The sequence below is a fragment of the Colias eurytheme genome, chromosome 3 (genome assembly GCF_061535395.1).
Source record: "Colias eurytheme isolate Ceu_HAF_F1 chromosome 3, ilColEury1 Martin Lab GWU primary, whole genome shotgun sequence".
Classification (NCBI taxonomy): domain Eukaryota; kingdom Metazoa; phylum Arthropoda; class Insecta; order Lepidoptera; family Pieridae; genus Colias; species Colias eurytheme.
Window position 1 is genome coordinate 6,465,424 of NC_142982.1, and position 15,431 is coordinate 6,480,854.

Sequence of the window (15,431 nt, forward strand, 5' to 3'; positions counted from 1 at the left end):
TAATTATCGACTTCATCATAACACAGATTGAAATTAAATTCAATCCGATTTAACTGAACAAAAACGCTACAAACATGCAAAATGTAAGCGTTTTAAATAGATGTTTTATGTATTCCTTAGAGTTCTTACAGACGAACGGCAAGTTGTGAAGCGCAAAGGCTACTCCAGGCGTCGCCACCTGTCGATATTATGCAGCAGTCAATATTATGTCGATGGCAGGCGACGGCAGCCGTCGACAGGTGGCGACGGCTGGAGTAGCCTTTGCGCTTCACAACTTGCCGTTCGTCTGTAAGAACTCTAAGCATACATAAAACATCTATTTAGAACGCTTACATTATGCATCTCTTTCTGTGACATTGCAAGAATATTATTGTAATAAAAAAAATATATCACGGAGTAATTCTAGTTTTATTTACATTAAATTAAATATATACATTAATCATTATGATTACTTTAAATTCTAGTAATATAGCCATGCTAATTTGAAATTATTTTTAATATAATATGTATATAAAAATTACAGATCAGTAAAATAAGTATAACACGCGTCAATAAAGAAACGAATCTAAAATGGCGGCACAGGTTCTCATTCCGTCTTTACTCACACACATATCTGTGTTTAGTCACCTGTCACACTTATGAATTTGAAATGTCGTTTTAGGTATGGACCGCCATTTTAGATTCGTTTCTTTATTGAAACGGCTTTTATGTAGTTTTTAATTTACTAGGCAGACACAAATGACTAAACATTTGTATCTCTGAACAATAAATTTGGAACATTGAGTTCATGAATTATGATTAAATATGAAAAATTGTAGAATTAATGTTAATTAGGTAAGTGTGTTATTCCATTATTTTTATTTTTTATATTATAAGTGCTTCAGGTATCTTAACGGAGGGCCGTTCGTTGGTTTGGCATGTAGAGAGGCAATTCGCTTTGTCAGACTTGTTCAATCATGGGAAACTTTTCAGGGTCGTCCAAAACGGGTAAAACTTCCGCATCGAAGAAGCTCGCGTGGAGTGCAACCACCGTCACTGTTGCACCTGTTAGGCGACAAAGAAATATTTGTATACACAAAAACGAATAAAAGATAAAGTAGTGGTGGTGGTGGTGGTTGGAAACCAGATAATAAATAATCTATACTAATATTATAAAGCTGAAGAGTTTGTTTGTTTGTTTGAACGCGCTAATCTTAGGAACTACTGTTCCAATTTAAAAATTCTTTCGGTGTTAGATAGCCCATTCATCGAGGGCTATTATAGGTATAGGCTAGGTATATATCACGCTAAGACCAACAGGAGCAGAGCCATGCGGGTGAAACCGCGAAGCGCAGCTAGTGCTTGATATATTACATTAAGAAAATACCTAATTATTTTTGATTTTACTTCTTAACTTCTCACTTATCTCGATCGATACACCTATATCGTCACAATATGGCGCTGAATTACTCCTATTCTTAGTTAATTTTATTTACTTTCCATATTAGATACTAAACTAGTGGAAACTGAGTGTCAAATAGGTGAGAATAATGGTTGATCAAAACTTTTTAAAGTTAAGCGTCTATCTGGTTATAGATTATCAAAAAAGGGAAAATAGTAATATACCCAAAACCCAAAAAAGTACTGCCCCAGCGCCAGCCAACCACATGACAAGGGTGGAACATGCAGCGGCCACCACATACTGCTGAGTTTTCGTTAGTTCCCAACCACCAATCTATAAAAGTCAACATACACATTTTATTATTAACAATGCTTTTCTTTGCATTTGAAATACAAACAAATATAAAAAAAGTGTATAAACAAGGACACAGCCGAAACTGTTATTTGTAATAATTACATATTTGAACTTACTTTAGGCTGAAATAAGAAGAATTATAGTTTAAGTAAATGTAACTTTTGTTAACTGTTACTTAGATATATAATTAAATACAATATAATAAATCTAGGAGAATAAGTGAGTACATACTTTCCAAGTATTAGGTCCAGATGTTAATTTTTTATATCCAAAAAAGCTTGCCACCATAGCTATCAGCAGCAATGGTGATGTTATCCTAAAACATAATATAGATGAATCTTATATATAAAAATGAATCGCAAAATGTGTTGGTAAGCGCATAACTCGAGAACGGGTGGACCGATTTCGATAATTCTTTTTTTATTATATTCCTTGAAGTACGAGGATGGTTCTTACGTAGAGAAAACGTAAATATGTACCACGGGCGAAGCCGGGGCGGACTGCTAGTTCTTAATATTTTTATCCAATCTGTGAAAAATTCTAGGAGAGATAACTATCCAGGCTTAAAATTTGATGACACATTGTGGCAGCCTTAGCGCTAAGTATCATTGGGAATGAGAAGTATAAAAAAATGTCTTGACTATGCAACAATGGTTGGGTTTATCAAATAGAGCCTACTGCAACTGTCTGCTAAATTTACTATTGAAAACAAAGCTTTGGATGACGCATTAAACTTTTTCAATATGATAACAATTTTTTTAATATTTTTCTATTTTTATAGATATTATAATAAAATTTAATTATTTTATTAGCATGATAGAAAAGAAAAACATTCATTTATTGTATTGTTAAAAAAAGATCATGACACATAAATTACTAAAATCTAGTCAAGTATTACAATGAGCACAATAAAACTTAAGCTGTGAAACTAAAAAAAAAATTACTTACAAACAATAAGCAAATAAGCCCAGGAATATCATTAAATAGTTAGCTTGAAAATATTCTACATTTCGGTAAAAACGTCGCGATAATCTCGGTATTGACGCTGGGACCTGTAAAAAAATATTTTTTTTTGCAAATGTTGTAGGTAAGGTATTTATAGGGATTTTTTAATTATCCGTAGTGGGTACTCATGTAGCCAAAAAAGGTTTCATAATCTTTTAATGTCATGAAAACTCAAAATGACTAGGTATAATATGAGTCTATTAATTTCAAAGGGGAAATGAGAAATTAATCCCAAATATATGTATATTGAACTGACACAGAAATCAAAATTAACATGGTAGCACGCATGACATAGCTTTAAGCTTACTTTAAAATTGTCAGTAGCCACAAACTGTGTCCATGGTTTACGTGTAGAAAGGACACCCATCACCAGAGCAGGTCCGGCACCACTCCGCACATGTTGTAATATTCTGCAAACAAAAAAATTGTTGTCATATTTATAGTTACTAATAGTGTATTATTTAATTAATTAGTGCATTGAGCAAGAAAAATTAGGTGTATGGTATTATTATTAATATTACAACACTATAGTTAGTTTGAGCTAGCTGCTGGAAGTAATTGATTAAAATAATAGTTATGGTTAGCAGTATACTGTATAGTATGAATGAAAAATGTATAAAATTGTCCTTTGATATTTTTTTACGTGTATGACAATTCTTTTTTTAAATTATTTGTACATATAAATGCTATTATTATAAATGCTGTGTTGAGAATTTTGTTTTTATTGTCTGACTGTCCCCCCTTGCCTTACTTTCTGTGATCCCCGATTGTATCATTTATATTATGTCACAAAAACTAAGACTCCTCCCCCAGAACATAAATGTATCTGTAAATGTTCTGAAACATCTAACACTTGTATTGCAGTATTTTTTGTGGTACTAAAAGTACAATAACAATAAAAATAGTTGAGACAATTATACTATTCTGATGTTTTTTTTTTTTTTAAAGAACAGTTGTCACCATTTCAAGACCCCTTGCTACCATAAATGGCCCCCTTTGAATAATGATTCATCAAATTATTATATCTTAATCAATGTATATACAAATGTCTTTACTTTAGACAAAGATAAGTTTGGAATGTCCCTTGAGACATATAAAACCGAAAGTTAATTATATATTTTTTTTTATTTTCATTTAAAGTTTAAACTAAATTATAAGTACAGAATTTGATTGGTTTAACTAAACACAACACACACACATTATGTAACAAATAATATTTACCGCAAATACCTAAATGTTAGAGTGCATGTAAGTAGTGGTATTTGTGAATGTAGGCGAATTTTGTAAATATTTGAAAATTTATAAAAATCACCAGCTACATGTTTATTTTTCATTATTGTAATTACCACCCCAAATGCACCAAATAAAGACGTTAATAAAATAAAATATTATTAAAGTATTATTTTATTATTTAAAATAATAAATACCTTTATTTTGATACCCGAGAAAGGACATAGGCTACCTTTTATTGCGAAACTAGCTTCCGCCCGCGACTCGGTCGATGTCGGTCTTCGCGTGGATGGTTTATTTCTCCATTTTGAGTAACTCTGACAATAACATCTTATAAATATCTATTGGACTCAAATACGGCTAGGCCTATAATAATACCCAACGTGTGTTCGCTGTTCTACAGAACAACGTCTATGGATAAAACTAAAAAATTAAGATTATTTTCTTTCTTCGTATATTTTCAGGATAAAAAGTATCCTATTTTACGCCCAGGATAATAAGGTATAATAAATACCATCATCGAAATCGAACCGTTAGTTTTCACGTGATGTCTTCACATACAGACAGACAGACAAAAATTTTTTTAATCACATATTTGGGTTTGGTATCGATCCAGTAACACCCCCTGCTATTTATTTTTTCAATATTTTCAATGTACAGAATTGACCCTTCTACAGTTTTATTATATGTATAGATATGTACCACAGGCGAAGCCGGGGCGGACCTCTGGTTATCTATAAAACTCAAAGAAAATAATGTTCCACGTCCTTATTTTTAATATTTGTTAGTAAAATATATAAACTTACAATTCCATATCATTAACATACTTTTGAAAACCTCTTTTTTCTGTTGTGGCGTTTATTTCACCAGATAGATCAATATTCACATTTTCAGACATGTTTGAAGTTTGTAAAAATAATCCCTGAAAAATCTATTTAAGTAATAGCGACGTGTGTTTACTGCAAAAAAAATATTTTGATTTTGATGCAAAATGCAAATTGCAAATCAGTCATCAGAAATGAAAATATGTCATTCTATGTTCTGTCAAAAGTTTTTTTTTAGAGATTTAATTTAATGATCTAGCTACGAGACATTTAAGTCAATTGAAGTTTGACTTAAAAAAAGACAAAAACAAATACAATAGAAAGAAGAATACATTATCGTATTGAGGATAATATTTATGCTGGTATTAAATTATTTTCCTATAAGATAGTATCCATAGTATACTCAATCACTATAAGTCAAAATCCCTTTCCGCCGTAAGTCTGTGTGTATACTGTATAGTGTATACCAAAATACTTACGTACAAACTACGGGACAGATTTGGATGAGGTTTTTTTAAATAAATAAAGTGAAGGTTCTATTATATAATTATTAATTTGTTTAGTTTTCTACAAAGTGGGAGAAGCTGCGCGAGGCAAAGTTATATTACATATGTGAAAATATTATGTTTGTTTGTCTTTCTTTCACGTTGCAATGCAGCGATTTTATGACATGACATTATTGTCCAGAGATAGTTAGTAATAGTTAGCTAGCGAGTTATATAATACCTATATGACCATTTTTTATCGCAGAAATACATATTCATGGGAATCTGCACCAATATTTTAAAGTAGAGGGAAGTTTATTATTGTTTGTTTATTGAATAGGCTCTTAATGGACCTAATTTTTTTTCACTTAATAGAAAGCTACATTATTAGGAAGTAACAAAGGCTACATTTTATTTTGTTTTTATCGTGGCCCCGGGCGGAGCTGGGTCGAAAGATAAGTATCCAATATGATACGTAAGTAGTTACATATTTGAAGTTGGGTGCTTTTCAATCAGATATGCTATAAGCTACGTTCCTGTGGGTGCGTTTGATATTCATAGATGCACATAAGTTAGCACTAGTGTAAACGAATTCTTAGGATACGAGAGATACATTTTCACCGCAACTAGCTCGTATCTTGTGCACCTGCATTTTAAAATTCCGTTAGATAGTACCAAGAAGCCTATAATGGTACTAAAAATGTGAAAGGAATGTGGACACGACAAATGACTGTTAATTTTGTTTGACCATGGCTAAATAAAATAATAACTTTTTATATTTAGACAAAATAAATTATTATCATTACGTACCTAAATTTTAAATATATCTTCTTTAGCGTCATTTCACGTCATTTCCATAGATAATAAATGTCATATCATATCATGCCTGCCAATCGCCCGCCATGGCACCATACTTGCTCTGTGGCATGGCAATAATGGCATTTATGGCTGGCACGAAGCGAAGCTTGATGTGAGCTTGATTCTGAATACTTTCTACAATACAATTGGTTTGAAATAAATTTGTTACTTACAATTGTGGAGATTGTTCAAAAAACTTTTTAGTCTCATATTGTTCGAATAGTTATTTTGAATCACATCAACACATGAATGCAGTCTAAAATTATTGTTTTAAATGGAGGTTTTTCTGCAATAACAAAATGAACGACGGTGATTGGATTTGCAGCGATCCGAATTGTGGAAATATAAACTTTTCTCGACGAGTATCTTGTTATCGTTGTAATAAAGAGCGCCCTAATGGAGCAAAGCCTTCTAAAAGGAAACTTGGAACAGAAATAGGAAAATCAGCTGCAGAGAAATCTCGCGGTTTATTTAATGCCGATGATTGGCAATGTAATAAATGTGCAAATGTCAACTGGGCCCGGCGCCCAACTTGTAATGTTTGTAATGCGCCGAAATTTGGTGAAGTACGTAAAATTTATTGTTAAAAATAAACCAAAGTTATTTAAGTATATTTATGTTTTTAGAATATTGATGTGAATTTTTAGGTTTATTTAATATAATTATTTTTTAGGTTGAAGCGCGAACAGGGTATGGTGGTGGTTACAATGAGCGTGGAGTTGTAGAATACCGTAAGAGAGAAGCATCCTCTGACGACGAATATGATGAATTCGGAAGAAAGAAACGCAAGCGTAGAAGCGACACTGCCGACTTTGCTGACACTGTATGTATAATATATTTTTCAATTTCATTATTAAAAGCATGCAATTTTCTAAACTTTCAAGATTAAATTAGTATAGTATTAAACTTAATAACGTAGTGGTAGACAGCTGTTCATCATTAACTTGTTAGACTTGCAACATTTTAATATTACTGCAGATAAAGGATATATGACGCTAAGAAGACTTGATGTTTTTACATAGCGTTATGAAATAAATTTTGAAGCACATCATTATTAAAGTGGAGATAATTTTTCCTGCCTTCAGGTTGGCATCACTGAAGGACCTGTATTCAAAAGTTTGCCACCGACAAAGCAGATCAAGGAGCCAATTTTGCCAGTACCCCCTGTCATTAAAACACAGAAGACTAAAAAAGTTAATGAACCTAAAAGTAGCAGTCTGAGTGATGGTTCCGTCTGTGAAGTGTCCGTGGTTCCCAGGTTGTCAATTCAAAAAAATGCACGAAGTTACAGTTATAATAAACAGAATATAACACATCCTTTACCCAAATCTAAGGGATTTCAAAGAAAACATTATTCAAGTATAAGCGATAGGGACCAGTCAGGATCATCAAGCCATGAGGGCAATGCCATTATGGAAAACAGAGTCTCATCAACAAACAATGATATTGTATATAAATTCTCAGGTACCACACCCTCTGAAGCATTTGAAGTAACTTACACTATTGAGCAACGAGTGGTAGCTGCTGCTCTTGCTATTGTTCATAATAACTGTAAGATTACAAGTACTAAATTCGAGAGCAAGTTTGATAAGCCTGCCCCAGATTTTAAGACAATCTTTTGTTGGAGGCAAAGACTTATGAGAACAGGTTGTCTTGTTGACAACCATACTGATAAAAGCAAAGAATCAATACAAAGGCCATTGTATGATCATAAAAACCAAGAAAATAAAAAACAAAAAGCAGTTTCCTATAAGTTACCTAACCCTGATGAAATTTATATATCTTCAGAAAGTGAGCATGAAGAACCTCCTTACTGTGAAACAAGTAATAAGGCAGTGCCCTTTTTACATAACAGGAGTGTTAGTGCTGAAACACTACTAATTGACAATATGGATACGGTACGAAACAACACTGCTACTGGTTCTGTGAGTACTGTCGATGGAAGAGAAGCAACAAGGAGCCAATCATCTTCAACACATAATCGTACAAGGTCAAGTTCAAGAGATAGTCGGGATTCAAACTATCCTGAATCAGATGTTGAGCTTACCGAACAGAAAGATTCTAATATAAGGCATACTCCAGTTTCATCAAAAATTAGCAAACACACAGGTAGCGAAAGTGATTCAGAGACATTTTCTTACAACAGTGAAGATGTAGACTTTAGGTCAAGAGTTTATGGTCAAACTAAAAAAAATAGGAAACGATTAAAAAGAAATGTAACCTATAAAAATAATACATATGTACCTGACACTCGTCAACCTTTTCAAGGTTATACTACACAGAAACCGATTGAAAAATCTCCTTTGGCTACTGGTAACATATATACACCTAATTTCCATAATATGAATGTAAGAACCCAAATAAATAGTTCAGGGGATACAGATGGTCTGTCATCAGAATATGTGCCCACAATGATGGCAGCAACAGCTAAAAAACATTACCAGGATTTTAAAAATAATGTAAAGAAAAAAGGGTTCTGGGCAAAAGGGAATGGATCTTTTGTAAAAAATTCTCCCGCTGTAATATCTACACTGAATTCAGTTGATAATTATGCAAACTATACAACATTGCAACAAAATAACTATGCAACCAACAATGACAAGAATGATGATTTCACAAAAGATGAATTTGATAATATAATTCATGATAAGAACTATGTCTTCTTTGGGGAGCCTTTAGGCTCAACGCCCAACTCTCAAAAAGAAATTTCTAATAATTCACGTGTTTTTGATGTAGTCCAATCAGATTGTTTCAACAAAAGCAAAAATATTATGGATATCTTTAGTACTCAAGATGACAATATAGGAAGAAGTCCTGAGCCAGTCAGTGATTTAGATAAGTATGATAGTGTAAGAAAAATGTATGAAAATTCATGGAATGATGATGATGATGATCTCTATAAAGATTCTGATACAGCAGAATCAAATAATAAGGATATTAATCAACCTGATTCAAATTCAGAATTGAAACAAAACCAAAGCCCTACTTCAAATATGTTGTATAATGAGTCAGAAAATGAATTGACATATGAGAAAGGATTGAACAAGGAAAACATTGAAAAACATTGTGATAAACTATTGGACTTGTTAAAAGATTTACAAGGCAATGATAATATTGCTCGTCCAAAAAGCAAAGAAATATCCAATAATACTACTAGTCAGATTTATCAAGAGAACCATAATTCTTTAGGTTATCATTCAGCACCTTCACTATTAGATATTCCATTGCCTGAGCCAATATCAACGGAAATGTCTACTGAAATACTTAAAATTTCACATGAATCTCCTGAAAGTACCTCAAAAAGCAAAATTATAAGTCCATCAAAGAGGGTACAAATATTAGAATCTATCACAATAAAGCCAAAAGATTCTGATTTTCCAGAAAATTCTCCAAGAAACACTGAAGAATTGAACACATTTCAGTCTTTTGAAATGAAAAATGATGCAAAAGAAATTAGGAAAACTCTTCAGAATGATGATAAGAACGACAAGACGGAAGACGTCACCAATACAGTTCCGCAACTAGATTTATCTAACATACTTTCTAATATTAATACAGATACACTCTTATTGGCTCTACAAAATTTACAACAGATGTCTCAGCCACAGAATAATCCACCAACAGATATAGTTGAAAAAAACATTTCGGAAGGTGAAAATAATGTAGAGCAATCAACGAATGTCGAAACTATTAATTTGACAAATGATGATTGGGAACTTGAATCAATTCGACATGATAGCATAGAAAGGGAACTGCGGCAATTAGATGGCAACTCTGGTGACACACCTTTTCTAAGTGATATCTTTGATCCAGGGCCCGTTACAATGCCTTTTAATATTGACATAAAATTTAACAACAACATCAAAAATCCTGATGATAAAAGTAAAACTCAAATACCACTTTTAAATGAAAATGCACCCGTAATAGGAAATTTTAAAAGTTTCGCGCTCCCCAAACCTGTCATCTTAAATAGGCTTAAATTGACAGTTAAACAACCAGATAAAAATAAAAAAAGTGCTGAGGGAAAAAGATCTAAACGCAAGAAAAAGGTTTGTATCTCTAATAAAATTGTATTTATACATTCTTTTATGAGCAGTTTTTTTAAACTTTACAGACTTTGTTTTGTACTTTAAAAAAATGTGTTTCGTATTTTATTTATTAGTCTTGACTATATTATGAGATTATTTTGCGTTTATTTTTCGTTTTTTATACTAAGATAAGATCACATAATGGTTTTATATATCATAATGTGTTTATTTTTATACTTTTTTACATCTGGTGGAGTTCCAAGTAAAAAAGGTGAAGGTAGTGGTTATAGAAAACCATCTCTTAATAATGAATATGACACAAGAATTCAATTGTGATTATTCAACCATTAAATTTAATTTATTTATGTTTGTAAAATAAATAAATCATAATTCAATAAATTTAAAGCAATTCTGCAAAATCCTTGAAGTAACCATGTTTATTAGTCATATTAGTGAAACTATATGAGCCTTTTTTGTTTGATAACTCATTGAATGCACATGCATTGGAAATTATAAATTTTTGTATTTGGTATTTTTTTTTCTATCAAGGCTTAATTGTTTTAGCCCACAACCTCAGCTTCTCAAGAAGGCAATGCGGTTGAAGAAGACGAGGAGGAAGAATCGGGAGATGAAGCTGATCTATCCAAATATGATTTGTGGGGCAGTGACGACGAAAAAAATAACCAATCCAAAGCTGGTAATTAGTATTAATCTTTGGTTATTTTATGTTATTGAAGGCATATGTTCGTTTTTACTTTGACGTTTTAATAATATGTATTGTGTTCTGAAGTGCCTCAAGTTATAAGTTCCTAAGTTCCTCCTTCATAAGTTTCCTATGCTCCCTTATGTGCTATGGCCGTTTTTGTTTAGTTAAATACAATTGGTTTTATCTTATATCTTTATGATTAATATTTATCTTTCGTTTATCCAGAAAACAACGAGGATGAAAAAAAGTCAGAAAATTCGAAAAACTCGGCGGAACCAGTTAATGATAGGAAATCGCCGGTAGAAAGAAGCAGGTAAGACAACAAAATGTGCAGATGTTTATATTCTATGTACAACACGAGTTCCTGAGTAAAATAATAGCGTATTTCTTAGTATTTCTAATGAAATTTTATTGTGTATTTCATAATAGTGATATTTTTTTAAGATCGAGAAGTTCCTCGTCGTCGTCGAGTTCGTCATCCAGCTCAAGTTCTAGTCACAGTTCTACAAATACGGAGACACCGAAGAATAAGTATGTATAAGTTGGTTTTGGTGCTATCGTTTAGTAGTTTACTTCAAAATTCTAATCATAGAAATGTAAATTAAAGGTTATCAAATCAATATGTCTTTTCTTGAAATTGCATAATATACTTGTTGAAGGATCGTTGACGATACAATGATTTCCTGCGGTGTTTAGTTGTTGTTTTTGAAGTGAAACTTCTTTAGTCGCGTTGAGAGTAAAATTTCAAGGTCGCATCATGGCAATACCGTCACGTCATAGAGTAAGGCGACGATTTTGGTATCTTTTGCCAAAGAAGTTTCACGTCTGACACGTGTGGCGGCACACGCTCTTTTTTAATTATATTTAAATTATGATATATATTGCAGACTGATTTATAAATATTTGCTGGACACAAGTTGCTGTCCGGCTATCAATTTTGGCTTACCAATTACATATTTCTGCTCACAAATATACCAATACTAGCTTCCGCCCACGACTTTGTACGTGCATCCCCGTTTTTCTCCGTTCCCGCAAGAACTTCGGGAAATCCTTTCTTAGCGGATGCCTACGTCCTAACATCTACCTGCATGCCAAATTTCAGCCCGATACATTCTGTGGTTTGGGCTGTGCGTTGATAGATCACTATATCAGTCACCTTTGAGTTTTATATAATATACATATATAGACTTTGCTAACCGTTTAAATAACACCTTTTATTGAAGTGAAAACTTCTTTAGCGGCGTTGGGTATAAAATCTTAAACTCGCGTCAGGACACGTGACCTGATCGAAAAAAGCGTAAGACGGATGGATATCAAACATGCTCAACGTTAATAATCAAGTTTTCACTTCTGCCGGCACTCCCGGAGTGCAACCCGTCTTTTTTATTATACAATGAAACGTTCAGGTTCGACGACTTCAACCTGAACAGCGAGCGCGAGTCGCCGAACGGTTCGCCGAAGGGCCGCAAGTCGGGCACGCGCTCCCGCTCGCCGCGCTCGCGCTCCTCCAGCGCGCCCGCCAGGCGCCGCTCGCGGGATAGCCGCTCTGCTGGCGAGACAAGGTAAGATATTTAAAATATACATATGTGTTTGAACGTGGTATAGTGTGTATATTAGAAGTGTGTTTGAAACATTGAGGTATTATTACTAGAGCGGGCACCACGAACAAAATCTGTGTGTCAAGCGCGGCGGCGCGGGGCGGCTAGTGAGTCACAGACTCACAGTACACTTTGTAGATATTCTGCCTCTTATTACTTATCAATTAAAACCAAGAAATGTAACAAATAATTATTGTTTATCTTATAAAAAAATATGAATAAACGTATCAATGTAACAAAATAAAAAAGCGACGTGTGGCACTCGGGGACTGCCGCGCTAAAGCTATTACATGCTATGCCTTCAAGTCACACCTCCGTTCGTCGGAGTGGGGAGCGTGAGGTTTTTCGTTACGGAATTTCTCGATTCGCTCCCCGCGCTCAAGGCCCGCGATAGAAGCTATGCAATAGCTTAAAAAAATGAGTTAGAGACGATTGACTCTAACTCGTGTTACAAATAGTGTAGTAGCGATGTCCTCTCTAGTGCGTAGTACATGTAACTCAATGGTTTGAAAGTGGTTTAGTGTGTATGTAATAATTGTGTTTTTGGTGGGGTAACTCGTTTGTTTCCGCATGATGATATTCAGATGGGATCGGTAAAGTTTAAGTTAACGCTAAATTAAAAACGTCTATGTGATATTTTGACTTTTTCGCCTGTGTCTTGCATGTCGCGTGACGGTTGGCCGCGGAGTAGTAATAAACTGTAAGGCGCTATTCAGAGCAACCGAAGCCAATATGGTGGCGCCTACAGTGGTTTCATTAAACCACACAATACTTTTTTTAATATTGGGTATTAATTGAATTTTCCGTTTATATGGTACTTACCGTCACTGACGTAGGCTTCTTGCACTTATTAAATTTGTACAGTGCGTGCATGTGACACAACGTTTAATCGCACAATATATTTAAACATCTTACTTATATATAAACTAAGTCACCGAATCATATATCGATTATTTTCTAGAACGTCTCGGGACAAGGAATGGTCACGTGACCGCGACAGACGGGACCGGTCTCGCGGCAGCCGGGAAAAGAAGGAGCGTCGGTACAGCCGCGAAGGTTCTGGAAATCATTATGGCGGCCGCGGCAGACATCGTTAATACTTACATACAAATTTTAACGGAAGGACTAAACAAACAAAATCAGCTTTTACCGCTAAAACTTCCAAAATCAGATGAAGTTTTCTACATCCAGCAAGATATTATCTTCTGACACTTATGATTCAATAGAGCGAGATAGATAACACTATGCAGTGTGTTATAAGGGCGTATATTGGCGCTAGAGGGGGATAGGTATATTGTTAATGGGAAGAGTATGCCTGGCTCATTGAGATAATATTACTTCGTATGGAGGAGACACCACGAACAAAATCTGTGCGCCATTTTTTGCTCTAACTAAGTTTTAAAAATTATTATCTAGTTAGGTACTTACCGATGAAAGTTATTCCTTTGCACTTTTCCGTATTATTTGTGCAATATCGTAACACACACGAAGGCATATTTGATGCGTTTCACTTTAAAACAAATGAAAAATGAGCGTGCAGTTACGCCATATGGCGTATGTTGAGCGGAACATAAATGATGTAGGCGGTGTCGTCTCCATTTATGTATATCTCAATGGCCTGGCTTCGATTTTTATACTGAAAGATAAATCACAAATACATGTTCGGTGTAATAACACGAAGTCATGGAAATGGACACGTTTGTGTCAAAACATCAACGGTTATTTTATATTATGACATTCTTATTCATCCGAATACGACATAAAACATTTATACTAAGAATAAAAATATCTTATACATAACATAGAGATTCTAAAAATATATTCTGAAATCTGTCGCTTTTTGCCACGTTTGTTTTTTTTTATTGAAATATCGTTTTGATGAAGAACATAAAATCACATAATATGAAAGTAGATAAAAATTGAATTTAACAACTCAAAATGATTTAACAAGTAAATTTTTTCTAGTGCAAATTTAAACAACATTAGTGTATAGCTAATATGCATACAATACGAAAAAATATATGTAGTTATATCTTAAAAAAACATCTTTTTCTAGTGAATAAATATAATTTTATTATGCCCAGTAATAATTAGTAAGAGCAGGGAATTTAATGGTTGGAAGATCTTGTACAGTATTTAATCGGAAAGATATTGTCCCCTAGTTGTTGCTAGATCGTATAAGTTTAGTGGGCTAAGTTTGGGGACATTTTTTTAGGGAAATAACCGCGTAGTTAAATTAAATGAAAAAAAAAATGTGTGCGTGTACTAGTGTACACACGTAAGATGTGAAACTTCTTTATGACATTATTTTTCAAAACATAATTTACTATGTATATGCAACTTTACAGAAATACGTCAATCACGCGTGGTAGGGATAAAAACAAGATGGCGCGTAACGAAAAAATGTTACACTAAATTTTTTTCCAACCCCGATAAAGAAGTTTCACTTCAAAAACAGTTTTTGTGCACAATTTTTCCCTTATTTTAGCTTATTTTGTCCTCAGTCTTAGCCATTTTAGTAATATACTGGAATAATATGTTTTATTGTTTATTGATATGTATATAACTCTGAATATTGTAGTACTAAGTTGGTAAAACTATAGGAATTTGAGTTTATATTTTTTACATGCTGGCTTCTTTTAATAAAGCTTAGATGCTTTCAGTCCCTCGCACTATTATTTTTATAATGCTAACATGTGATTTAAGCTTCTTACATAATGTAAATATATACTAGGTTTAGCTTAAGTAATTTCAATGTATTTGTTTTACATACATGTATACTTGCAAAAAGACGATTGTGTTATTTTCTGTTTCGAACATTACCATCAAATAGATTTTAAGTTGAAAATGTATGGTAATTGATTTACCAATAAATCAAAATAAACCAGATGAAGTTTTTTTTATTTATTTTTACAATTACATAATATATGGAGAACATTTTAACGAGAATATAGAAAATGAC

General features: G+C 33.3%; 2 protein-coding genes across 3 annotated transcripts; one reads left to right on the plus strand and one right to left on the minus strand.

The window, feature by feature from the left end:
• Positions 1-389: 389 nt before the first annotated feature.
• LOC149909648 (prenylated Rab acceptor protein 1) lies at positions 390-4,989 on the minus strand. Of its 2 annotated transcripts, none has more exons than XM_090119712.1 (6): positions 4,798-4,989; positions 3,048-3,150; positions 2,684-2,787; positions 1,967-2,051; positions 1,606-1,714; positions 390-1,044 (listed from the first exon to the last, which is right to left on the minus strand). In XM_090119712.1, exons 1-6 carry the CDS (start codon positions 4,866-4,868, stop codon positions 941-943), a joined length of 576 nt encoding a protein of 191 aa, XP_089975838.1. In that variant the 5' UTR covers positions 4,869-4,989; the 3' UTR covers positions 390-940. The 2 variants fall into 2 exon arrangements, with proteins under 2 accessions (XP_089975838.1, XP_089975837.1); XM_090119711.1 differs by having other exon boundaries at positions 4,777-4,989.
• Positions 4,990-6,258: 1,269 nt separating this feature from the next.
• Positions 6,259-15,358, plus strand: LOC149909649 (uncharacterized). Its single transcript, XM_090119713.1, has 8 exons — positions 6,259-6,703; positions 6,811-6,960; positions 7,223-10,186; positions 10,730-10,862; positions 11,097-11,184; positions 11,316-11,402; positions 12,278-12,433; positions 13,431-15,358. The coding sequence occupies exons 1-8, from the start codon at positions 6,437-6,439 to the stop codon at positions 13,564-13,566; spliced, it is 3,981 nt and encodes a 1,326-aa protein (XP_089975839.1). The 5' UTR covers positions 6,259-6,436; the 3' UTR covers positions 13,567-15,358.
• Positions 15,359-15,431: the final 73 nt, after the last annotated feature.